The following is a 26,845-nucleotide window of genomic DNA, read 5'->3' on the forward strand; positions in this document are numbered from 1 at the left end:
ACGTAATTTTATGACCGTACACGAATACTGCGTTTCTATTGAAATTCACGTTCGTAGTTTTATCACATTTACGACCAACCGAACCTTCGAATTTCAAATCCATTTTCTGGCCTGCTGTTAATTTCGGCCGAATATAAGGTTTTTAGTCACTATGTAAATTGATATTGTAATAAAACTGCGATGACGAAAACAAGTGCCGACGTATTCATAAAACTTTGCGAAAATTTTCGGTTCGCTTGATTGTTGAGAAATTTGAAAAAAGTTTATCACCCTCGGAAGCTTGGTTTTTTTTTCCTTTTTTTTTTTTAAATTTTTTCATCAATTGTGACTGCTCGAAATTTATTGGGAACGGTTGATATATACGCGACCAATAATTATAATCTACAAATCATGACTTTTGAAAACGACGCGAAATGCTTTTGAATGTTGTCTGTCGAGTCTTAACGAAGGAAACTCAAAACGAATACAGTGTCGCGAGAAAAAAAAAAAAAAAATACCACGATTCAAAAAAATTGCGACTCGATAAAATTGAATTCAAAATCGATTTACTTGATTTTTTAAATCAATTAAATATCGCTGAATAATTTGTTTTCAAGAAAAAATCGAATCGCGGTTGCAATTTTCATTCATTTCAATTCCCTGATTCTGTAACTCTCTGCAGAAATTGTGGGAGATAAATTTTATTGCAGTTTAGAACGAGGAATAAAAGAGAGGACCAAAAATAAACAAAAAAATAAAAAAAATAAAATAAAAAATCAAATCACCGGAGAATCCGTGACCGTGAAAAGGGACGGGAAATAAACCGTATCGCAAAAGAACTAACCCGTGTCTGATGAAAATTAGAGAGGGTAAAGGGTAACCCAAAAGAAAAAATTAAAATGAAATAAAATAAAATAAAAAACAGCAACACTGCAAAATAGAAGTGAAAAGTAAAAATGTAGTTGTAGTATAATAATTGTCTGTTAATTACAATGCGGTTACCGTATAATTAGGATTCGACCCGAGGCGTATATTAATAACAGCTAACTTTTCAACGGGATTTAAACTTCCTACAGGGTAGAATTATCGCGAGTTTAACTGTGCGATAAATTTCACTGTAATAATTTCAAAACATTTCCCGAATTATCATCCGGGATCTGTCGCGACGATTCTGGGCAAAGCGATTTTACGTACCACTTTGCGTTGAAATTATTTCACTCTCTCGGTTCAATTCTCAGCGTCATTGTATCACGTTAGGTATTTTCGTTTGACAAACGAGAAAGTTTTCAAACGATCTGTGAGAGAGAAAATTGCCAAAACTTGATGACAAATCGTCGCACGATTACACTCGTGGTATTTGAGCGTGGATCTTGAAACGTTAGAATTTTCCAAGATTGAAAAGCGAATCGAATCTGTGATCGAATGAAAAAACTTAAAAAAAAAAAAAGAAAAAAGAATCAACAGTAGCGCAATTTTTTTATTTTACGCATCGATCGGGGAAAAACTAATTTTTAGTTATATCGCGTAAAAAGTTATTGATCGCTGCATTGAATTCCGCTTCGAGAAGACGACGGAATTTTTATTCGTTGGTATACCTTTTAGAAAATAACAATGTTTGAAAAAAAATTTCCAAATATTTCGCACATTTTTCATCGATTCGCAATTATTTCGGTTGAATTTTTATATCGCAGGGAGAGATTAATCGTATTGATTTATAAAATTTCAAACGAATCGTAATGTACGAATAAGAATCGTAACTTATTCATTTTCTTTAGCTGAAAGAATGTTCCGTCGCATAAGGCATTCCCATTTGAAAAGCGTTTTATTCCATTTTTGAGAATATCGAGTAAAATCGTTCAGAATTCGATATTCGGGTAATATTCGTGGGAAAATCGGGCGTAAAGAACACGGCGAGAAAACTCACCCGTGGGGGATTTAGAAGTCTAGAAGTAAACTGGGTGAATGTATAAGCGATCGTTTCCCTCTGAAATACGATCTCCATAGTCAGAATCAACGTTGCAGCTGTCGGCCATCCTCGTCGCAATTCCATAAGGACGAGGTTATGCCGAAGGAAAAGTTTAAGCCCCGCAGCCAACTTCACACTTTACGCGTCACAAACGCGACGGCTCCAGATTGCGCGTGTATTTTACATCGACGTGTATAATGTTGGGAAAAAGTGGAAGTTATACTCACTTCCTGAATTTAATAATAAACCTTCGAACTCGAGGGATGATTAATAAGTTTTCAAGTTCGTTTCAAGAGGGGTCGATAAACGCGTAATATCTCTATAAAATATGGGATAACTCCAACTCTTCGGTAGCTTGATCATCATTTGTTTGTTAAACAACGATACGTGTACCTCATTTTATCGAACATCCTAACGGACCAAAAATTATTCAACCCTTTTGCTTTTAAACTGAGAAAATTTTCCTTTCTTACAATTGTACCGGGACAATCTCTCGAAACTTGAAAACGAACCGCGCATGCGCCAAACAATTAAATCTCATTGGTAGGCGAAATCTTCCCGCAGCGATATTCTTGTCCGCGATGCAGGCCGGCCAACCTACGCAAAATCTATACGTTTGAATTTTCAAAGAGCACAAGCGTTGAATTCCGACCGTTCTTCGAAGAATCAACTTTCCGACCCGATAACAAATGCTTCCCAAACCTTTCCGAGTCGCTGCCTCGATTATTCGCGATTCTAACCTCGAAAATTCGTGTCAACCACATCGCCGGCAGAAACAGTTTGACGGCTGAAAACTCAGGTTGGCCAGCCTGCGCGAAAAGCCGATAAAACTCGCGCGTGCGCGGTTCATTTTCAACTTTCAAGAGATTCTCCCGGTACGTATAGAAAATTGTTCCAAGATGAGGTAAACTTTTTATATCGTTCGATCATAGTTGCATATTCTATATTTTCTAGTACACACTTGCAGATCAGAGGTCTAGTTAAAAGAAAACATTGCGTAACAAGGATTCAAACATATTCTTCGGTTACGATGTGAAAAAAAAAAAAATATTAATAAAACGTTATAACGCTCAAGGACCGTACAATAGCGAACAAGACTAGAAATTTTTCTCTGATCCGACAAGAATAAAACTTCAGCGATCGCAAAATTATCATTCCGGTAAAATAATCGATCGGTTTGGAATAAAACGACTTGAATTCAAAAGCACGGATGAGCGAATTTTGGAGTTCGAAATAAAAATTGGATGACGGTCCGGAGGAGAGTTTGGAATAGGCAGGGAACGCCCCTTGTAAAATCGCAAACCAGCTAATCCGTATAAGGGATGGGAAAGCGTCGAGAGTCCGCCGGATATTAGGGTTGAAATGGCGTTAAAGAGCGCGGGCAAAGCCATTGTAGTTTGGAATTGCCGCGATGCTTTTGCTTAAGATGGCTGCCGCCCGAGTTCCATCAACTCTTCCGACTCGTATGTTCCGTCAATAGCGATTCTCGGTCTGCCATAATTTATACCGCGCCACTCCGCCGATCGATTCCGTCAAACGAAATTCGTACGTATATTCATACGTTCGTATTGCACCAAAACACTCGATAAACAGCCGAACCGTATTCGCCCGAAACTTGACTGACACGATAATTCCTCGACATTTCGCGATTCTGAGAATAGAAAGTTTGTCAGGAATTTAAAATTCAACAGGTATAACTATTAGTGCTGTGCGATTAATCGATTAATTACCGCCAATTTCCATTTGTCAGTTTTTCGATTAATCAATTCATCCAGTTTTCCGATTAATCGTTTTTCCGAATAATCGAAATTACCTCACAATAATTCTTAGTCGAAATCGTCGATTGATCGATTGATCGAAAAAACGTATAATCGGAAAACTCAATTAATCGATTAATCCTACAGCACTAATAACTGTACAAATAATAATAATAATAGTAATAATAATAATAAAAGCAGCCTTTTTTACACCCTTCTCGATAAATTTGAATCCGTAAACAATCTTTCGATTAAGGATAATATCAGTCGAGATGACATGATTAGAATATTCTTGAAATTGTACACACGAAGGTAATTTCGTCAGCTTTACCTAAACGACACGAATTTAACCAACATTTTCAAGCAATCGTTGAACGATCGTTGAAAACTGGTTTTCGAAACAGCGCATAAGAAAATGATACTGAAATTAATGATGATAACGAGAAAATTACTAAATGCCAAAATCGCTCATCTAACCCTCGATTAATTTTTCTTATCAGGTGTTAATTTTTTTTTTTTTTTTTTACTTCTTTACGTAACGCCAAGCGATAAATGCATGTACGTAAAGATCGGCGTGAAACTATTGGGATCCATAATTCGTTGGGATATCGAGCAAAGTAGGCGATCCCTTAACCATTAACGAATTCGTTACATCACTGCAGGCGGCAGCGGAATTAGAAGCCGAATCAGAAGCACGCAAAGGAGGGAGGGAAACGGCAGCCGTTCGATTAATTTCCTCAATCGAATTCGGACCGGTTGTAAATCTAGTTCCAGGTTAAACCCGGTGGTCTACCCTTGTCCCTTAGGGTTTGATTGTATCGCCGCCGTTCGCTTTCTCTACATGCTCGTTTTCTCGCTCGAATTGTTCCTCCCTCTCTTTCCTTCCCCCATTGTTGTTTTTTTTTTTTTTTTTTTTATTTTTTTTTCATTTTTTTTATTTTTTTTTATTATTTACTCCTCCAAACTCCGAGCTGAAAAGTTGTCTGCGATTTACCGATTTGTGAAACAGGGAAACAGAAAATGGAAAACCAAAGCTGAGGTATATATCAAAGAAACGAAGAAATGGTGTCACAGGCGAAAAGAATGCCAACGGAATGTTTGTATTTCATAAAGAAGTTGTTTGTTCAATTTAAAAAAAAAAAAAAAAAAAAAACTGCTCAAGGGCTACGGCAAAGTTTTTTTTACACCGATGATCGTGAACACAAATATAACAACATTCTTGGTACGTGATTGAAAATGAATCTGAAAAGGTTACAATGACACCAAGCTAAGACATCGTTAGTTTGAACAAATATTTGATAATACCAGACTTTGTTGTTGTTTTTCTTTCTTTTCATCCAATTTTAACGGTTTTCGGCTCATTTTGTTCATCTCTAGAGAGGCGATCCAAGATTTAACGAACGTTTTTGCAGACAATTTTTGGAGGACTAATCAGCGAGAAAATTGTACCAAATATCGTTTGAATCTGACGGGGGAAAAAAAAAGGCAAGAATTTAATAATTCCAAACGTTTTTTCTCAGATTGTTCTTATTTTATACGGCGTTGTTCGAATATTGCTGTTTCATTATTATTAATAATCATCGGCACTAATAACACTGCCAGTGATTTAATCAACGGTTTTTCCCTCTTCTCCGAAACTTTTCATTCAGACGCCAAGGCCATTCATCCTCAACCACTAGTACCGTAAAAATATCCGAGACCACAAGGAGTCAGTCCATTATGTATTGAGCTCAGAGGCGAGTCACGAATTCGTTTCTGAGGGCCGTCTCTTCGTCCAAGGTGGATTCCCATCTTTTTTTTTTCAAAGAAAAATCGAAAGAAAAGAGGAGCGAGTAAGAAAGGGGGAAAAAAAAAGTTGCTGAATACCGAAAGCTTCGCAAAGTCGACGAGAGCTAAGGTTGGAACGAATTTCTCTTACTACTACTTTTCTTTTCGTTTTTTTTTTTTTGTTTTTTTGTTTTTTTTTCTTCTCTCTTTATTCCTTTTTTTTCGCCGTATATAAAAAAGTTTCGCGGTTTTTCAAGACGAAATTAGATCGCGTCGAGGGTTAACACCACTCGTTCAGATTTCTTTTTCTTTTTCTCTCACTTTCTTCATCGTTTTCATTTCTCACCGTCGTCTGGTTTCGAGTTTTCAGAACCGCGAAGATTTAACGCGGTTTCAGAGATTTCAAACGAAAAAAGAAAAAGAAACGAGAGGTCAAAACGAACTAGACCGTTTACACAAATGTTCAACGCAATTTCAAATTAGCTTTATCAAGAATTGAAACATGTCAGAAATTTTATAACAAAATCTTTACAACATTTCAAATCATATCTTACGATTGACACGATTCTAGTCATTTCTTAGGAAGGATATATATACTTGCTATTTGTATATCACGGAATCAAAAAGGCATGCATCGATAGTTTGGAATGGTCTGGTCAAAGATTACCTTTCCTGCTTTTGAAACGTGTTTTTCCTTTTATTATAAACGAAATATATACAAACGGTGACAAAGTTTGTTTTCTTCAACGTGATTCGCGTGCATGTATATTTATACACGACGTATACAGGGTGTGCCAAAAAAAAAAAGGAAAACCGAGTCAATTTGAGACGTTGATAAACTCCAAACGCATCGACTGATTTTCGCAAAACTTTCGCGTTTAAAAAATTCGGAGAATCTATTCTCCTGGGCGAGCTGAACGATTTTGAAAGACGGCTTTTCAGAAAGTCTTAAGGAGGATGAGAGAAGATTATTTAAATAAAATTTTCGACTCAATTTCCATCTCAGATTACGATTCCAAGTTCGATTCTGACGTTTTGGCAATTCTTCAAGATCGTTTTCACACGATATAAACAGTTTCCAGTAATATCACAGTCAAAACATATACGCTTCGAGGTTGAAATTCATCGTCTTGGTAAAAATCCGCTCTCGGATTGAAGCGCGTGCGAATTAAATTTCAGCAGACGACGGAGGATGCAGTCGTTAGGAATTCACTCTGTATATAATGTTGGCGCGTTGGAATTCAATTGCCCCCGCAAAGTGGGAAGTTTCCAGAGGAGTACAATGTATAATAACATATGCGCGTACATACCTAACTACATAAGTATATACACGTATATGGGGCATTCCACGCCAATTCTATCTGGGTTTTACCCTTGACCTCTCAGATTTGGCGCACGATTTTTTCTATCACTGTTCTCACTTTGAAAGATACTCGGTTTTCTTTTCTTAAAATCCGGTGTGATATACGCAAATGTTTCTATTCTATTCGCGTTGCGTTATTTGTGCACCGGATGCATGGTCAGGAATAATAATAACGATCATTGTTTTAGGTAAGCAAAGTTTTCGCGAACTTTCCTTTCATTCATTTCTTGTGTCGTATCGCTTACAGTCGGAGAAAAAAATGGTTAAAACTTGATTCGCAAGCTGAATATTCTATGAGAAAAAAAATGTCCCCGTTATCGATGAAAAGTGACTTCCTCTTTCCGCAAGTAATTCTGGTAATGAATCCCTTATCTACGGTTGGGAGAACACAGGTGATATTTTTCTGCCCGCATGCTGGACGAGTTAAAAAGCGATTCGTACAGTTGAAACATGACGCCGTACAAATCAACGGTGATTATCTCAGGTTTGGCAATTGCAGCTTGCGGATTTCAACCTCGCGCGAATAATTTCGTCGAGGATAAAGAGCTTCGAGAATCCGTGCGTCGGGATATAAATTTGGAAATCAGAAAGATGACGTCACTTCCGGAAACACCGGAAATAATGTCGTTAAAGATACCTCGCATAGTCGATGTTTCGTACATCTCTTATTTGATTACGTGAAACGGAATCTTCAGATTAGTAAATCATTTTATTCGTTATCAAAGTTGAACGCTTCACGAAGAAAAGGAAAATAAAAGACACGTTACGTACAGGAAAAGCAATTTCAGTTTTTCAAATTGGGTTGCACGGGATGGGACGTAAAAAACAGACATCTAAATGTCGCAAGGAAAGTCGATTTGTTAAATGTATCAGCCAGCAAAATGAATCAACGCTGTTCGAACGACAGTGACGGCAAGAAAAAGCGCGGGAACTGCGCGAGGTGAAAGAGAGAAAAGTTGGCACGACTGAAGCAAGAGCGGGATGCGCGGGAGAAAAAAGAGCGGGAAACCAGAAATCGCGCGCATTACGAACGCCTAGAACTGCAAAAAGAGGATACTGGGATGGTGGAGAAGCTGATGGATCAGCGGAGACTTTCGACGCGGACAAAGCTCGAGCTTAAACGGAATAACGAAGGATGTTGTCAAAAGCAAAAAAATAACAGAGTGTAATTGTGTCCATTATTGTCGAATAATGAACAGAATTTCGACAGATCAATAAATCGGGACTGACGGATTTTGTACAAAGTTTTTTACCGTGGTTTTTCAAGCTTGCAAAAAGAAAAAAAAAATCCTTCAACGTTCTCTAATCGCCGACGATAAAATTTTTCATTTCACAACACGTATCTAATTATTAACTTTTTATATATTATTTATAGATAAAATATTTATCTTGTTCAGAGATGGTCAAATCATCGATATAACCAAGTGGGTTGGTACTAAATATGTATCCATTGTATGATTCAATGTGTTAAGAATGTTGATTGGTCGAAAATCAATACTGTTGAATGTGTATTTTTTTGAAAATGGAAGCAAATCAAAATTTCAATGGTTACTTAACAAGTCCAATCGAGTTTATCGAGACGATCGTTTCCGACAAGAATGATTCATACTTTACAGCAAACGTGAGCCTGAGAAATGAAAATCGGTTTTAAACCACACGACAGTTGTAGAAAATTTAAATTTCCACTCGGCTTAAGATCGACCCGTTAGTGAAACTGAATAGCACGATACAGAAGCTTGTAGGAAACGTATAAACGCGACACGAAATATTTACGGGGAAGTAATCTCTGGGTTTTTCAGAAGACCTTTCCCTTAGCGATGTCAAATACAATCGTTCCTTGTCACGTAACGAGTCACAAGACACTTTATCACCGACCGACGAGTCTCGGTTTGATAGCGTTGGATGAAACTTCTTGGAACGTGTAATGAGCAGCTTAACAGCGCTCGAATAATCAGTGGCAGAACGATTCGGCTGGTAAACAGATGACACGTAAATCTGTAATAATTTTTGCACTGCTGTACGGCACTGCTTGCGGTTTTCCAACGTCACGAGCCGAAGGATCGAAAGCTGGGAATCTGAATGTTGAAAAGTTCAAAGTTTCAAATGGATCGAGGCATTTTTCGGTACCGTCAAATGGACTATTCAAGGGAGACAATAACGAGACAGATCGAGGCTTATTTGCAATTACGCGACTGTATTTTTACGGCCGCTTCTTTTTCTGTTTTTTCGAAAGCTGAAAAATCAACTGAACGACTTTTTTTGAGTGATCGAAACAAAATCACGATGAAAGCTACGCGAATTTTGATTTTCACAAAAGCAAGAATAAAATTTACGAGATTTTTAGTACTTTTCAGAATATTTTACCCGAACAAGGTTGACGTTCCAAAAAACTACTCTGTACATACTTATAAACTGAACACTGACAAAAAACATGTTACGCAGTTCATTTTTCTCGTAGAATCCATTGCCGCGGTGAATTTTTCAAAATAACGACTTTGAGCATAATTTGCTTCAACAATATTTTATAAAACAATTGAAAAAATGACGTAAGAAAAAATACGTATATTCTATTTTACCATATTGCTACGAATGGAATAGTTAGTTTTATGATATCTGATCCAGTTTTTTCCTGGGCTAAAGGAATCGTAGTATAAATGTGACAATTAACTCGTCAGGTAATATAAACACACTTCCGATCACTTACAATTAGACAGAGGTTAAAGGTCTTGGTGCAACGAACGTGCTGCAACATAGTTTTTCAAGTAAGTGAGATAATGGAATTTGCATAGTGTATTGATGTCCAAATATTTCACTGTCACTTGAACCTAAAGCACATAAAACCCAAAGTTTGTGTCAAGTTCATTATCGAAAGATGTCGTACGTCGTACATGGAAAACAGTGACGGGTGGAAAATTAACAACAGCTATGAAAGTACAACATGGAAGATATTCAAAAGATAACTCAAACCTGTTTACCGAATAATTTCGAGAGTTTGAAATCAGCAACAGACCACGGAGTGATAGGATATAAGAAGCATCGGCATAGCCGAAGCCTCAGTAACCGGTAGTTTGACCCAGCGAAAAGATGATAAAACCCGCAGTGATCCTCGCACTTTTAGTCGTCATGACCTCAGCACTTTGGGACGAAGACCTCGAACTATGGCAGCCACCTGATTCGGCCGAATCTATTTTGACCAAAGCTGAGAACATTCTGGAGATGATCCTGGAGGACAAACCGATCCCAGAGAACTTGAGCAAAGCCTTTAGCGACTCGGTTAGAAAAGATTCACTGACCAAGGTGCACAGCTGCAACTGGTTCGGAGGTTTATTCTTCCCCTCGGTAAGAATATACCGTTTATTTTCACCAAATTCCTCGTCGAAATTACAAAGAAGAAAGAAGAAAACTTGAGATTGTAATCGACGCTTTTTACGGAAACTAGCACGTTTTAATGCCGATTAATAAGAGTGTAGTTTTACTGGATATGAAAATCTAAAAAGATTGATTCAGTCGTCTGCAATAAGATGCAATATTTTTTGGCACTCTTGTAAAAAGATTGGGCATAGTTTAGGTAAGGACTGCTTGATATTTAAATATAATAAGACCACTTGATATTTATATTCGTGATAAAAAAAAAAAGCATTCATTTTTCTAACACCTGTATCGACAGCGCAATTTCGAGGACATTTATAAGTTTATTTTTACGCGACTTTGATGACTTTCATTTCGACTATCGAACGAGGCACAAATGTTCGGAAAATCCCTTATCGCATTAATCGAAATATGATAATATTCGTAAGAGGCATTTTGAACGTCATATTTTTACCGTAAATTCACAAGCAGATTTCACATAATTACATTTTACCAGACACGTTCTTTGAATATGATCGAAAGAGTGGATTTTTCGCAGACCTGCAAACATCAGGATGGCAGTAACCTGGAAGCGTGCGACGAGTGTTCAAACCGTATGCAGAAGGTCTGCATAAATAAGAACGAGGATTTCATAGCCAAGGTTGAGCCGAAGGTTAAAAGTTTGGTGTACGAAGTTTCATGGTTGTACAACAGGATGGAGCAATTGAAGAATACCGTGAAGATAAAAACGGAGGTGTTGAGGAATAGCACAAAAAACGAGGTGAAACTTCTCGGCGAAGTACAGGACCTGAGACTGGAACTTCAGAAGGCGAAAAGCGAGTTTGAGACTTTGAATAGCATGGAAATGCAGAAATGGATGGAACTGTCGAAGCTGGACGAGAGGAAACAGGCAGATATAAGCGAATTGAAATCGAAGTTGAGCGAGTGCGAGAAGATCCGTGATGAAGAATTGGAGAAAAACATGGAGGAAAAGGGGGAAAAGATATTTGCCGAGATATCACTGATGGAATGTAAAGACAGTGAGAAAAGCACGGTCGCGGAGCTTGAAGAGGCGAGGGAAAAATTGAGGAACACTCAGTGGGAATTGGAAGAGCTTCGTAGCGGCAAAGAGCCGATTGATACGACGGAACTCCTCTCGGTTATAAAAAAATTGCAGAATTCAGTCGACGAGTTAAAAGCCGAGCGTAATCACGGTCCGACAAATGAATACGACGTGCACCGAGAACCGGAAAGAAAAACGCTAGGCGAAAAGATTTTAGATCGTGCAATGTCAGCGCTGGATAGAGATCAAGAGGGAATCTTTTGACGAACAATTTTTTATACTCTGAAATTTTTTTCTACAAATATTAGAAATAAGACGAACATTTTTTTTTTTTTTCATCGTTTTTTACAAGTTTTTCGAACACGTCACCGTTCAAACAAAATGCGAGATAAGAAATTCGAACAGTTATAGTTTTTGCATAATGTAAACGCTTTCAAACTGTTGGTTATTCGTAGTAAACATCGTTTTAATTATGAAAGACACAGTGCGACGGATTTCTTTTAGCGACTAATTGAAATTACACCGATTCAACTTAACGGTTATGTAAAACTTTTACCTCATAGTTTCTAATTGTCTGATAAAAGTTGTCGGACTCTAAACTTTCGGTAAATTGGTTATTAAGCTTGATTGTTACACCTTTAAGTTTAAAACAAATGTTGTTCTCGTTCACTACGTAAGTAATTTGTAAAATTAAACAATACAATTCTCCGAACGAACATCTTTAATCTGTTGTAACAGATGAGCAGATTTTTATACGCGTAGCTTGTATTTCCGTTCGAGTTAGATCGTGATATTTTTTTTAAACAACTGTGATATGAGGAAATGTTAGATAATTCCTGTATGTAAAAATCATATCCATCCTCTTCACATCCTTCCAATTATAACTTTCATCACTCGCAGTGTCCGCTGTATTTTTTACCACCATAAATGTTCTATAAATAATATATTATACATTTTGATTGAGTTTCTCGAGTTTGCTGATCAACGAATTGTTTTACGCGTTGGAAGATGGAAGCCTAACAACCAAGTTGATCCAACTTTTACCTCATTGTGATATCCCGAGTTTTTTTTCGCTCGATATCTGAAAGATTCTAATTTTCAGGCTTCCGAATGTCTAGAAATATTCAATTGACTGAAAATTCTAAATCTCAACTATTTACAAAAGTTTCGTCAGATTATTCCGTAACTTTCAATGTCTCGAATCAATACTCCAACTTTACGCGTTACGATTTCATTAGTTATCAAAATTATAAAAAAAAAAGAAGCTCTACCAATTTTTAATATCCGACTGTTACAATTTTGACATCGCAGACTTCCTCAAATGTTTCGTGACTCTGCTATTTGGATTTTTGGCCTCTTTGTGTTTGATTCGTGTGAAATTAGTTGCTCGGAAAAAGAAGAAATTCTAACCGCAAATAATCGCCCTGAATGAAGTAAATTATGACTCGATAAAAAAAAAAAAAAAAAAAAATTGCGAAATTCAAATTGCAGCAGAGAATCCGCCTGAGTGTTCAAGAGAAATATGTTAGCTGATTCGGTCGGAATCACAGAGGTTGACAAACGAGCTTGGGAATAAATTAATGAAGTTACAACATGCACTTGAAAATAAGATTTAAGTTACATTTTAGAATTCTATAAGAGTTCACAGGAAATTTTTATATCCTACTGATGCAATTTGAAGAGCTTTTTGATCGATTACGTCCGATAAATTCCGAGAGACGTAATCACGAGCATTGCTTCGTGTGCTTCTGGAGCAAACGCTCTTCGTCGCTAATTATCGCATTAAACAATCAACCTTGGCTCGGCAGAGATGCTCTAGTGAACCTGACAGATAACTCCATTGACGCCATGATTGACTTGTCTTGCATAAGCGTCCATCATAACGGGAGTGTTCATTCAGTTTAGTCGAAAGATTCGCGCGATTAAGAAATGTGTCGATCGGCAGTGATAGTTGTTGGACTGTTGGTGAATGCGGTTTGTGGATTACCGGCCAAGGATTATGTCCAGGATAATAACGTTACGGAAATCCTTCCGGAAATTTCGGAACTTGAATTCAAAAAGTTATCTGAAAGTCTTGGAATTCCAATTGACACGTTGCCGGTTTTAAGTGAATCAGAACGGGCCATCTTCGCGAAACTCAGTGTTGAAAATAAGGTAAGCAAAGCTGATAATAACGTGTCGGAAGGTGTCTGTGAATATCAAGTAATTTACCACACGTACAATTTAACGTCATTTATAAATTTTTCCTCCTGTCTCGGAAGGGGAATTATAAATTTACGTTAATCGAACAGTTGAGAACTTTGAAGAAAGTATTTTCTTATTGGTGAACTCCTCTTCTTTTCACATTTCGGTTTGTATGTTCGACCGAATAAATCGCGTGCTTAAAATAACTAAAAGCAAATAATAACTTGACTTTTATTACACAGAGTGAGCAATTAACGGTTTAAACGGTCTAATGCGCATGTGCTAAAATTCTAGAGCAAAGGCAGTTGTTTTGACTGATTGACAAACCGTCGCGTCGTGAGTTCAGATGACAGGTCATTGCGATGTATGAACTTTAACCCTTACTTGCCACACTTACGTAGAATCACATTCGGACCGCAGTGAAAAAAAACGTTACAAGAAAAAACAAAAAAACTATTTATTCAAAGCTTACTTTAAAGGATTATGTAAGTTATACAGTCAAAATGTAAAACTTAAGTACAGTAAAAATATGGAAGATTGATAATTTTTTTACAAAAAAACAAAAAAAAATCATACTTTGCTTATTTAATCAATGTTAAGGGCTAAAATTTTAGCTGAGTCCTCTACCGATTTATGACTATAAGAATAAAGATAGTAGTCGAGTGGCTTCTTAAAAAAGGTATTCATTCATTCAGACATATTTTAATTTATTCAAGCCTTACCGATGAAACAGAGCCGGAGTCCTTTAGACCCCAGTGTGGCAAGTAAGTATATTGAAGATGGGGCGTCCTTGCAAAACAACTGCTATTGCTCTGGAATTTTAGCTACTCACGCTGTACAGAAAGAATAATGCGTACAAACATGAAAGAAACGCATTCGCGTTTGGAGCATAATTCAATTTCTAGAGTCAACGGCGTAAAGACAATGTCCTCGATGAAATTTACTGTCAAAATATACCGCTGCGATGAATATAAAATTGTTATGTAAATTACAGAAATCTCAAAGAGCAAAGGAGGCGAACCGAACGAAGGAAGAATCTAAGCATGAGCTTGAAATGTACAAAACGTGGACGGAGCGACAAATCAACGCGCAAGAGGAGCAATACTTGAAATACAGAAAGTGGGCAGAAGAACAGTTTGACTCGATGGAGCGAAAGCTGGAGCAGATTGAGAAGCGGAAAGATTTGCGGGAGGAAATTGTCGGGGATCATAGAAATGGTGAAGGAAACGGAACAGCGGATGAGAGTCGCATCGAGCAGAGAGTGCGTCAAAAAAGGGAAAAGGAACGAGAGGCGAAAGAGAAACGTAAAAGACCGAAGAGAGAGTACGATGATGAAATTGAATCGCTGGAAGACAAGTTGCAAAAAGCAGAGGATAAACTTTTGCTACAGAGGGTTGAACAAGAGAAGGAAAAAAAAGACCGGGAACGCAAAGAGAGGATTCTACTGGACACAGTGGAGCAAGAACGGCAGCAACGTGAGCAGCTGAAAACGGATCATGCTCGAGTGATTCTATTCAAGAATACGGAATTGAACAAGACACAGGAATCGTTGAATCAGGCTCAGGAGCAGTTGTCGTTACAGAAAGAGGAATGCCGGATGAGGATAGAGGAAGAACACAGACGCGCGGAGGAAGAATTGGAAAGGAATAAAATGACAGCGGAGCGGGAAAATCAGCAGCTACGAAACAGAATGTCGCTCGTAATTGAATCAAAAATTGCGGAATTGGATAGGAAGCAAAAGTTGCTGTCGCAAGCTGAGCAAAGATTGGAACAGCGGAGTAATAAATACGAAGAAGAGAAACGGGAAGAGAGGCAACGTACCGATCAAGCGCTGAAAGAAACCAAGAAGATGGAACAACGGAAACGGGAACAGATGGAACAAGAGCATGTCAAGGCGACTCGGATGATTGAGGAAAAGTTGGAAAAGACGGAGCAAGAGTTGGCGCGGAAGCGGGTGGAATATGAGAAGGAGCGGGAAAATTGGACGCGTGCGGAAAATTTGATGCGGGAAAACATGGAAAGCGAACTGCGACAACACGCAAGGCTTATCAACGAGTACACTGAACAAGTTCGTACGCTGCAAGGAGAAACCCAGGAATGCATCAAGTTCTATCAAGGATGTAGAAGGATTTCTCATTCTTAGCAAATTTCTAACCTCGGTGACTTGTCAAATTCCCTGACATTACCCGGTTTTCCAAACGCGAATAGACATTTTCCCAGGACTCGTTTCAACCTAATTTCTTATTAAAAATTAGACATTGGATCAGACATCATTGCAAGTTAAGATAGACCGATTTTTCTTTCGGTAAAATTTTGCTTAGACTCAATGAGAAAAAAAAAAACAACCAATAAACACTCAAATTTTCAAAAACCAACGAAACGTGAGGGTGAGAACGACAATCTGAGATTATTGACTGTTTCTAGTACTCGTTTATATTTTTCGTAAATTTGACGTCGTGCATAAAATCAATCTATCAATTCTTAACATGCCTCCAAAAACCATTTTTTTTTCCACTCGTACCCTTTTCACACGAAACTCCCTCGACTGCATCACGGAGAGTAATTTTCTAAATTTCGAAGAAAATATTAACATCCGATTCGAAGTTTGAAATAAAAATTCAGTTTCGTGATATTTGTTTATTTCGCAACCACTGTAATCGATCAACCGTTACAAATTTTGGAATTCTGACCTCGGATCCGTTATCGGTGACAAAAAAAAAAAAAAAAAAACTTACGCCCAAGAATTTCTACCAAAATCCGAATATTTTTAGATCTTTTTTTGTGATGTGATTGTTGATGTTGATTTTGAAAATCTTCTCGTACAATTTCTATAGTATAAATAGTATTGATACGAAGTCAAATATCAATCGACGATTCGCCGAAGTTACATTCGTTGGGTCAAAGACGACGCCTGACGCCATTTCCTCGTACAACGCATTTCTCGCTACTGTTAAGGTAAATATTAAACACAAGACTTGACGAGGAAAACTCGCGGCGGGAAATTCCGGGAACGGACTGCGGCCACTCCGATAAAGAGACTGTTGAACTTTCAGGGAGTAACCGACGGTCCAAGAAGTCACCGTCAGTTCTCACACAAACGTGTCGTTCTCGTTCGGTAAATCAGGGATACTTTCGAATGTTTATCTGCGATAATCGTTGGTTATCTAGGTTTGATATTGACCTTTGACCTCACGTATCGCTGACACATTTCCCTCTCCAATGCCGACTTCCGCCACTCTCGGAGGACTGCGGCAATAATTAGGACCGCCGTAACCGAAAACCACGGCAGAGCTTGATCGTCGGTCGAAACCAACGAACCTAAGCATGTGCAAAGTCGTTCTGATCCTCGTCCTGCTGGTGGGTGTGCCGCCTGCGGATCGCCTCGACCTTCCCAGGAACCCGAAGACGATCATTCCCCGTCAAGGAGAGAAATTTTGCGGTTCGTCGGCATGCGTCGGGAGGTTAAAATCTGTGGAAGGATGCCTTCGAGATGTCGCCGGATGCCGATAGTCAACGTCTGGAAGGGTCAAGCGACGGATTTGAACGCCCCAAGAGTTCCGGGGAGTCCGTTCCAGTCCAGGACGCAGGGACAGATCCGAAGTAATTCATCGTAAGAAATTTCAGACGTTGTTTAATAACGAGATTGCAAAAAAATAAAATAAAAAATTCTGCCAACAAGTCCAGATTGTCTCGATTTGTGAATCAAATGCCGCGTATTGTTGAGTTTGAAAATTGAGACACCCTGTAACACATCTTTGGAGAGTCTTTCGGGTTGGTAATTGTCCGCTCATTTTACTTAGAAATAGTATCGCGCCGTGATTTTGCATAAATTGATGCAACATTCGAAAAACTTGTCATTTGTTCATGGTCAAATGAATTTCTATCGAATATCCCTATTCGTAATGTCAATTCTGCGGACTCGAAGCTGATTCTGAAAAATGTTCGCTTTCTCTCGCAGGGAAAGCCTTTACGTGAACCAGGGCCGATTCGCATGATATGCATGTTGTTTTTAAATACATTGGGTGAGGTCGGAAACGACGAGCCATCGATCAGTTTCTCGAAAGAATTCGACACTTCGAAAGACATCGATTTGGTAATGTTAGTAATTTTCTTCAGGTTGTGCTATAAAAGCAACACTCATCAAAATCCAAAGACCAAGTAAGAGTTGGAGATTTACTAACAAGGGATGCAATTCGCATTTTTCGTTAAATCAGCAACTGATCAGCAATACTACACGCAGATCCGATTCGTATTCTTAGCATTATCACGCACTAGGGTAATAAAAGAAATTTTAAATGTACGAAATATTTTTTTCATTCTACTTACAAGCGAATTTATTGAAATTGCAATTGAATCTGCCATTTTTTGGAGATACGTTAATTTCGAATTCGCTTGAAGAGACGAACAAAGAAGACAAAAAACCGAATCATTTTTCCCTAAGCTACCGACATGTGGAATAAAATAATACGTCAAACTCAAATGATCTTGAGTAATTAACGTAAAACTGGCAATGATCCGTGAATTCATTTTCTTGCATTTTCTAATCAGCTTTGGTCAAAAGTAAGGAGATGACCTATGGAAGAATGACTAATCACGTCCGATGCGATATAAATATCAACGTTTTTTTTCGACGTTCACAAACATATGCGGGTCAAAATACAAACGTTATCACGAGATATCCATTGTATTTTCAATAACAATACTGTTAGTAATAAATCAAGGAAAAATTTTACCAATTTTCATTCGATTGATATTATCAACCTAATTAAATGTCACAATTCGATTAAGAATTTACCGCTGAATCCGGATAATATTACAATATTACATTTGCCGTATTCTTTGTCTAATATAAAGTTTGAAATAACATGAAAATATATATTGCGACTAATTAATGCGCTCGAAAAATTTCCCGCGCAAAACTTGATCGATACTCGATGAGTGTTTCATTCGATTATAAATAATTCACTCGAACCAGATTTTTTGAAACCTCACAGCTGGCTTTCGGTGAATTTTAACACGATCGGTAATTACAACGAAGCAAAATTTTGCTGCAAGACTTTTGTTACATTTCATGTGACTCGCCGATTATTACGAACAACAAAGCACCAGTTCGATAAATTAAAACTGACAAAAATATAAACACGATTAGCAATATCCACTAAAATTTGTTCGTCAGAAAAATGTGACATGTTGTTATTAGAAATTATTTTTACGTTTACCAATAGCCGTGAAAAAATATTTTCAAACCGAAAATTTCACACTTGTCAAGGAAATACAATATTTTTCCCTATTTTGTAAAACAACAAATTTTCTTGACAACAATATTTTTTTACACCTGTTCATAGACGTAGGAAATTCTTTATAAAAATATTAAATCATTCTACAGATCGCAACACATAGCATGATTTTTTTCCACTGTACTCTGTGAACATCTCGGATTGCGTGGCTAAAAACATGATCAACGCGACGTCAATCGAAATTAATATCACGGCGCAAAAGCCAAAGGTTCACCTCGATTATCTTCACGCGACGAATCGCGACTTTCACACGTAAACCGTTCGTTTTATTTTTATTCCGCGAATTTCGATGAACTTTGACGAAAGATGAAAGAGGCGTCGGTGTAATTAGAAGACCGACTGGAACGGAGAGTCAGTATAGATCCGACTGTGTAAAAATCTAGAAGCCACCATGCTGTGGAAATCGGGATTGATAATAACCGGCTTATTGGCAAGCATTGCCTGCGGATTTCCGGCGGATTTTAAACTCGATGATTCGAACGTCTCACCGATTCGCGAAAAGAGATCATCGTGGACCGATGACGGAGTCTCGGACCGCTGTCCGAAGGTTTACGACTTCGTCGAAGACCCGGTTTTGGAAGCGGTAAGAAAATTTCGACGGTCAAAATTCAATTTTATTTTTCATACAAAATTTTAAATTCATTTTTTTTTTTTTTTTTTTTTTTTTTAATAACCAATCGAAATTCCGCAGGAAATCATGAAGTGTTATCGACGGGTACAAGAGAAATTGGCACGCGGAGAGAATGAACTGAGAAACGGCAGGTATTCGACAACCGAAACACCTGACGACGCGACAACGATTGGCGTTGAAGTTACTTCGCTTAAATAATTTCTGACGATTGGAAAGAAGAAAAAAATAAGTGCGGTAAATCATCGGAAGCATTGTTGGAATACGATATCGATTGTACGAATACGCAATGTGTGAACGTTTTTTTGTATACATATGTAATTGAATTTCCGTCTCGCCGACATTTGTGGAAAATTTCTCATCTTACAACGGATCGATGAAACTTGTCAAATAAAAATTGAACACAAATAGAACAAAAAACAAAACATACAACAACCATAAATTCAACGGGTTCGTTTACGATAAAAAAGTCTCGATAAGAGGAATTGCAAAATAAAGATTACCCGATGCAATTTATGGAAATAATGTTTTCGTTGGTGATGTAAAGGATTTTTCATTTTTCCAACCAACCCAAATTCGCCAGCTGCAATTATTATGCGTAACAACTTACGGTAACATAAATGTCGCAGTATATTTCATAATATAAAGAAGACCGAACATAAATTGTCTATGGTTTGTGTAAAATTTTTATCTGAACAAACGGCAACTGCAGGTTACGAATGCAGATGAACTTGTGCGATATTATATGCAAAATATTGTTACCGCGGTTTTCACAAGTAGACAAAACTACGTTAAAAACAATAAAAACGATAGCAGTAGCGTTCCTTTACAAGGGCAAAACGGTAATTATTATCGCGATCCAAATCGCACCAAAACAAAAAGTCGGCAAACATACGATTGAAAAATGTCTCGTGACAGATTTTTTTTCTACATCGTAAAGATATCTTTACGTATCCGGAAGATGCCTTTTTGAACCACGAGATTTCATCTCTTCGAGTTATCCAAAAAATCGAAACAGAGTAGTATCCGAAAACTTTGATCCAACGTGACAAAGTAAAAAAATCGTCGCACAGAATAGATAGAGTTCAGAATAATTGCAAATTCTTTGCTTTCAATGATCGTCTTAATTTACTTAACAGTTCTCAATGACTTCCAATCGGATGACCATGACAGGATTGATGCTAAAAAACAGAGGTTGGAATAGGTCCAATTCTCATAGTTCTAATTGTGGCACTTTGTCGTAATTTAAGGTTACGAAACTGGTCGACAAAACCGAAGGAGATCAAGTAAGCGATCGATAAATCGAGTGTGAGAAACCGTTTCGCACAAAGCGGGGGGTGGGGAGAGAGGATATCCGCAGAGCGAGAGTACTTTGAAAGCATTAAATTTGAAGTCGTGAAGTCTTTTTAACTAGAGAGGAACGACGAGCCCCGAAGACTCGTTAAGGATGGTCACTTTTGACCCAAAGACCCTCGTCAACGCCGGAAGAAACCGCCATTCGGTAGATCTCTGGAAGCGCCAACAACACCACAAAAGCCTTGGTAAGAGTCGTGAACGATTGTCAATCTCGATGAAAACTCACTCGAGTCGGTCCCAGAGATGCGCGCCATTTCCGGTTGGAATATATATATATATATACATATATATGCACGCGATCTTGAATGAAGTTTGAATCTTTGACTTGGTATTGTTTTTTTTTTTTTTTGTTCTTTTAAATTTGGTCGAATTTCGTCCTCCGGTTGAGCTTTTTTTTCATCGCAATCAACTCTATTGAAAAACATTTCGAATAAGAAATTGTGATTTTTTTTTTTTTTTTTTTATATAAAGGAAATCGCGGAGTTTAGAAAATCGTCGCCGAGGAGGTGATAATTATTGTTTATTATTCGCGAGTTTAAAGGAGGCGGAAAATGGATTGAAATTATTTCTAATTGCTTGGTAGGTATAATCGAGTTTGAAGAGTGGTGGAAAAGTGGCTTCGAGGCTGATATAGAAAGACAACCCTCTGCCGGTTTTCCCTAGGGACTTGGAATTATGCAAATCGTAATTGAAAGTAACGATATAAACTGTGCCGGGTAGTCAAAACGCAGGGCCTCGTGAGTTTGCGCGAGGAAAAGCTCGGGGGTTGTAAAAGTAGCGGAAGTATATAGCAAAATTAAAAGAAGAAGAAGAAAAAAAAACACATCTCGTCGTCGCATAAAACATTTCTCTTGCCAAAAATATATACATGTATACGATATAAGTTTTTTTCTTTTTTTTTTTTTTCTCAAAGCATAATTAGTTGGCCGAGTCATCGTAAGCGAAAACACCCTAGAATGTAGGATAAGATGAATTTGGATAAAAAAAAAAAAAAAATTTATATCGTAATTTTGAGGAGCAACAAACAAACTTGCGGTATTATAGACAAGAGTTTAAACAATTTTCGTATCCGAAAATCTACGTCTTCGAATTATAGTCGAGGAATTGAGGAACCAATAATTATAATTATCGAATATGCTTAATAAGAAAAGCACGTGTGGGTAAAATTTGGCTACGAGCTTTCGGAGGACTGACGAAAAGTCCGCCGGAGTTTCGGCTCGATATTAATGACAGTATACAGCAAAGTCTATCCCCGCCAATTTCACCTAAATCTGAAACGGGGAGAAATTATTGCTTCAAGAGGAAAGTCAAAGCCAATTTACAAACAGCTGCTCTTTGCCTTGGGGCTTGACCATTCGGTGATGAAATTCATGCACCTCGATTTGTCACTTCGAGTAACATTCACAGATTTAAGGATGAACGGGAATCGCGGTCTGGATGATTAAATATTTCTATACCTGATTCGTAGAGTTTTTAAATTGTAGAAAGGTGAAGTATAAAAAAGCCTGATTGTGGAAAAAGGCAGAGCCTAGAATGTCGGAATGTAGAATCGTCGAGATAAGTGAGGAATATGTTTGACGTTTCCTTGGACAAGTCAGAAATAAAGAATTGTCAAGATAAGGAATATATTCAAGGAATATTTTTCACCTTTTTTTAAGAACGTCTCTAGTCTGGAAAGTCAGAATATAAAATCGTCAGCACGGATAAGAAATATATTCGTTTCTTAGTCAGATACGAAAATGTATTTGATGGTATTTCAAAATGCAGAAAAATCGAAGTCCCGTCATAACGATTCTATACTTTGGCTTTCTAGACTTTGTCCTTTCCACATTTCGAACTTACTACTAATCAGATTTTCGCTTTTTCATTTTTACTTTCTGAATTTTCTACACATTTTCCTCCACCCAAAGCCGTTCAAAAAATCTTTATCGTTACATGTCACCCAAATTACGATAGCAAATAGGAGTGAAAAAACGTTCCTCGTGTTACTCGAAGTTCGCTTGGCCTGATTAATTTTTACCACATATGCAATCAATGTCGGATTCGTGTCAAGAGAGATTAGATCACATCCGACGGTATTCCTAAGGGTCGGATGACTTAAATACCAACGGCATACCTACGCGATTTACGTGTATAATTCATACGGGGTGTTACGGTTACGCCTCGACATTTTAAGCCAAGCTTTCGCTCCCCCTTCTTTACGGTGAGCATTCTAATTAGCGCTTTAAAGCCTGCAGGAACACACAAAGGGGAAACGAGCACAGACCGCATCGAGTGCAGAGAAGGCGGTTATTAAAAGTTGCTGTCTGTGGGGCTCGGGAAATTACGAAAAGAAACTCGAGAAATTTTTTCGACCTTAAAACCGCTACGACTCAGCTGCGGGCGCTTGAAAAGTAAATCTCAAATCTTATTATTGCGCCTTTATAACTAAACAAGTTATCGTTGCTGTTCGTTTGTTTCTTTCTTTTTGTTTCTCTTTTTCCTTTGATACGATAAAATTGAATTTCTACAAAATATTGTGTTACAAAGAACATTTGGAGTTACAAAAACACGACATTTTTTTTATATACGTTTAATGTACACGGTTAGAATTGATCTAGGAATGCTTTTTTTTTCAATTTGTGATAAAGGTTTTGAAAAAATTGATGAACGTTTTTGACGAGATGGAAATTAATAATTCAGGGCTGGTGGCCGTCAAGTCGTCTCAAAGAAGTGACAATATTGACTTTAAGACTTAATGAAAGTGACTCCAAAGTGACTGTACAGAATTAATTATTGCGCATCAAAGAAACGATAAAACTCGTCGGAAATAATCCTATTTTCAATTATATCGTTGTACACGGGTTTTCCTTGTTTTTCGCGTCTTTTTCCGCGTTAAAAAAATCTATCACTGTACGCGATATTTAGCAAATGAACGACAAGTGAACAATAACTATGATTTATAAACCTAATGTCCTTTCGATCGGAACTTTTCGGTAAAGAACAGTGTGATCGCAATTGATTTTTCGAAATCAACCTGAAGTTGATTTGTTCGCTAAAAATGTTACGATACTTGATAAAAAAAAAAAAAAATCTCGTCTAGTGGATATTCACGTGCAGAAGAAATTGTCCAGCCAAATTTTTAACGCGCGTAACTAAATTGTGACCGAAAAAGTGACTCGAGTGACCATTTTTTGAAGTTACGAAAAGTGACCAACGGTGAGAAAACTGACCGAATACCAGCCTTCGTAAAATTTGATTTAATACAAACGACGATCACTTTTTATTTTCGAAAAAAGACCAGGAGAACTTATATTCGGATTCGAGGATAAAACCGATTTAAAAAAAATCTCAACTCACGATTATTGTACCTCGGACTGTGAAGAAAAAAAATGGACATGAATTATTCCAATAATTACACGATTCCTGATTGAAAAGACTCGTCCTAGCGGAATATTGAGGTGAAAGGATTTTTCATTCCGAATGGAACATGCTGGATAAACGTACCTCAATTACCGTTCTTTTCGATCGGCGAGACGAGCGTTCATCCGTTTCTTTTATATTCGTTCATCCTACGTATTATCATTCCGGCTTTAACTCCGTGGAATATACGAGAAATTTTCCGCTTTGAAATTAGCCCCGTTCTTTTTTTTTTCTTTTCTTTTTCTCTCTTTGCAGCTCGAGTTTTGCGGGTTTTTTCGTATTTTATCAATGCTATTTTCACTCGTTTATATTCATGATCGTGTATAATACCTTACATATTAGGCGTAACTTCAACCCTCGTATTAGCCGCTAATTACCGCGTTACCTAATTCCACCTGCCCTAATGGACATCCGACGTAACAATCATTAACGTTCACCTTTTGCCCCTTATTTACCAGGCAGCGGAAAAATAAATTTAGAACCGGAGATATTTTTAACTCAACTTTACCGCTTGAAAATTTGCAAGAAACGTGTCTCCTGTTGTTCAAAGTTTCAGAATCCCAATATTTTCAGAAAACTGACAAAGTTTCGAAGAGCTTTCAAAATTTTCATTTCACGATTTTTACAATTCGACAATTCATTTTTAATTCTGGCGATTGGAAAATAGCGAGTAAAAAGAAGTTCTCAACTGATGAGATAAATAATCTTGCACTGAGAAGAATCCACACGAATCAAAGTGAGCAAATCTTGTTTAAGCAATTCGAAGTTTCTCTAAATCATATTTTCACTAATACGAATTTCAAATCGTTATCGAAAAAATCGCTGGCAACAAAACTCTATATCGCCAAGATCGTGCGGTCGCCGTATCTATGTTTAAATTGTATTTTCGCGCCACAATCGGTAGATTAGCCACCCGTATTATCGAGGGTTCCGAGTTCGAGGGATGCGGAGAACGAGGGCTTTGAATTGTAGCCAAGCACATGTGAGCCGGATATTAAGTTCACGCTTTGTTTCCGTTTGCGGCTTTCCCAGAGATTGGTTATCGCGCGGTTTTGCAGACCGCAAGTTAAACCCTGAATTACATATCGCGAGAATTATTGAACAAACGGTTGTTTACTTGTCAAAAAAAAAAAAAAACCATCGCTGCAAAATTTGTGTTCGTCAATTACTGAAGTTGAAGAATTTAGAAAAAAGAGGAAAAAAACAAAAAAAAGAAACGTACGAGATGCCTAAATTTCAATCAATACATTTAGTTGTAGAAAATCTGTCGGTAATGTTGTAAAAAAAAAATGTTTGCTACACGATTCTCTATACCTGCGTTAAAAATTGAACGATTATGCATTTAAATTAATCGTAGAAAATGGTCGAGTCGTATTAAATTGGTGGCAGTTTTTTCGTTTTTTGTTTCGAAAAAATCTGTGAATTGCAAAAGAAGAATTTATATCGAAAATAGCTCGTCGATTGGTTGTTGTGAACAAATTTTCGTAAAAGCACTTCGTATTTCGGGATTCGAGAGAATTGACGAGTGAGTGAGAGAAAAAGATAAAAAAAGAAAAGAAAAAAAAAGAAAAAAAAGGTCCGACAACGGAAAAGCGAAGAGTTTAGGGATAAGAGAGGAGAATGAAAAGAAAACGAATCTCGTTTTCTTTGCTGTATGAGCGCAGAATTTTCGAGCCTGTAATTCCGTGGTGAAATCATGCCTTATTCGCGGTTCCGTGAAAAAAAAAAAAAAGTTCGAAGTTGTTAAGGAGCGTGCCTTGGGAACGTGGTAATTTAAATTCTAAGAAGAAGGTGATTAAGTAGATTCCGCCGCTTTCCACGAGCAATCCTTGAACTTGCCGTCACGAGCACTTTCTCTTTTAACCCATTGAGTCACACGTTATTGAGCCGAGTCAATTATCATAACAAGGAGTCGCTGATTATGAGTCTGAAATCAGACTTCAAAAATTCAAGATTATGGATCCAATATGGCTTGACGAAAATTTTAAATTTATTCAAATACGATCAAAAAAACTCTCGTGCGGAGGTTTTCAGGGACGCTGATTGGACTCGCTATACTGAATTTTCAAAATCTGATTTCACTTTCGTAATCAACGACCCCGAAAACCCGTGAACAGAGTTTTTTTTTTTTTTTTTCGGATTTGATCGAATTTCAAATTTTCGTCCGCCGTATTAGATCAGCCGTCTTGAGTTGTCAAAATCCAATTTCGGATTCGTAATCAGCGATCCTGAGAACTCGTGATTTGAGTAAAACATGTGTATATGTAGAGAGATGTTAAATCAATTTGTTTCTAACAATAATAATTTACATTATATCGCAACAATTAACCTCGAGTATTGAAAACCTATTATTGTAATATCAGAAATAGAAAAGAAACCGCAAAGAAATATATCGAAAAATTCTCAAAGTATACGAAAAGTCGATATAAAATAGATGGTAAGAATACTTATCACTGTGACTAAAAGGGTTAATTTGAAACACTGATCAAAGTTAGACCACCTCCATCCAAAAACTTTTAAGCATCATGATATCAGAGTAGGTACAGGTACAGTCCGTTGAAAAAGCTTTGAAATTTCTCAAATTGTGGAAAAGATTTTCTCTTTTTTGGATCCATTATCTCTGTAATTGACCAAAATTTTGTCGCTCAAGTTTCCATGCAAAGGAAGAATCCAGCCAATTCAATATCGAATCAATCTATTTTCGATGCGATTCAACTCGCTCGACTCGAATCCTG

General features: G+C 37.4%; 3 protein-coding genes across 6 annotated transcripts in view; all 3 read left to right on the forward strand.

The window, feature by feature from the left end:
* The window catches only part of LOC107224748 (5-hydroxytryptamine receptor 2A), a 79,111-nt gene that overhangs the window by 25,909 nt on the left and 26,357 nt on the right, over positions 1-26,845 (forward strand). The window lies entirely within an intron of this gene.
* LOC107225051 (trichohyalin) lies at positions 13,071-18,163 on the forward strand. Of its 3 annotated transcripts, none has more exons than XR_006903313.1 (3): positions 13,071-13,397; positions 14,422-17,037; positions 17,386-18,163. XR_006903313.1 is itself a non-coding variant. In XM_015665359.2 (2 exons), exons 1-2 carry the CDS (start codon positions 13,173-13,175, stop codon positions 15,568-15,570), a joined length of 1,374 nt encoding a protein of 457 aa, XP_015520845.2. In that variant the 5' UTR covers positions 13,071-13,172; the 3' UTR covers positions 15,571-18,163. The 3 variants fall into 3 exon arrangements, 1 of the variants encoding a protein (XP_015520845.2); XR_006903314.1 differs by having other exon boundaries at positions 17,544-18,163; XM_015665359.2 differs by having other exon boundaries at positions 14,422-18,163.
* LOC107225052 lies at positions 18,871-19,898 on the forward strand. The gene is made up of 2 exons (XM_015665360.2): positions 18,871-19,307; positions 19,416-19,898. Exons 1-2 carry the CDS (start codon positions 19,116-19,118, stop codon positions 19,551-19,553), a joined length of 330 nt encoding a protein of 109 aa, XP_015520846.1. The 5' UTR covers positions 18,871-19,115; the 3' UTR covers positions 19,554-19,898.

This window comes from Neodiprion lecontei, chromosome 3 (genome assembly GCF_021901455.1).
Source record: "Neodiprion lecontei isolate iyNeoLeco1 chromosome 3, iyNeoLeco1.1, whole genome shotgun sequence".
Classification (NCBI taxonomy): domain Eukaryota; kingdom Metazoa; phylum Arthropoda; class Insecta; order Hymenoptera; family Diprionidae; genus Neodiprion; species Neodiprion lecontei.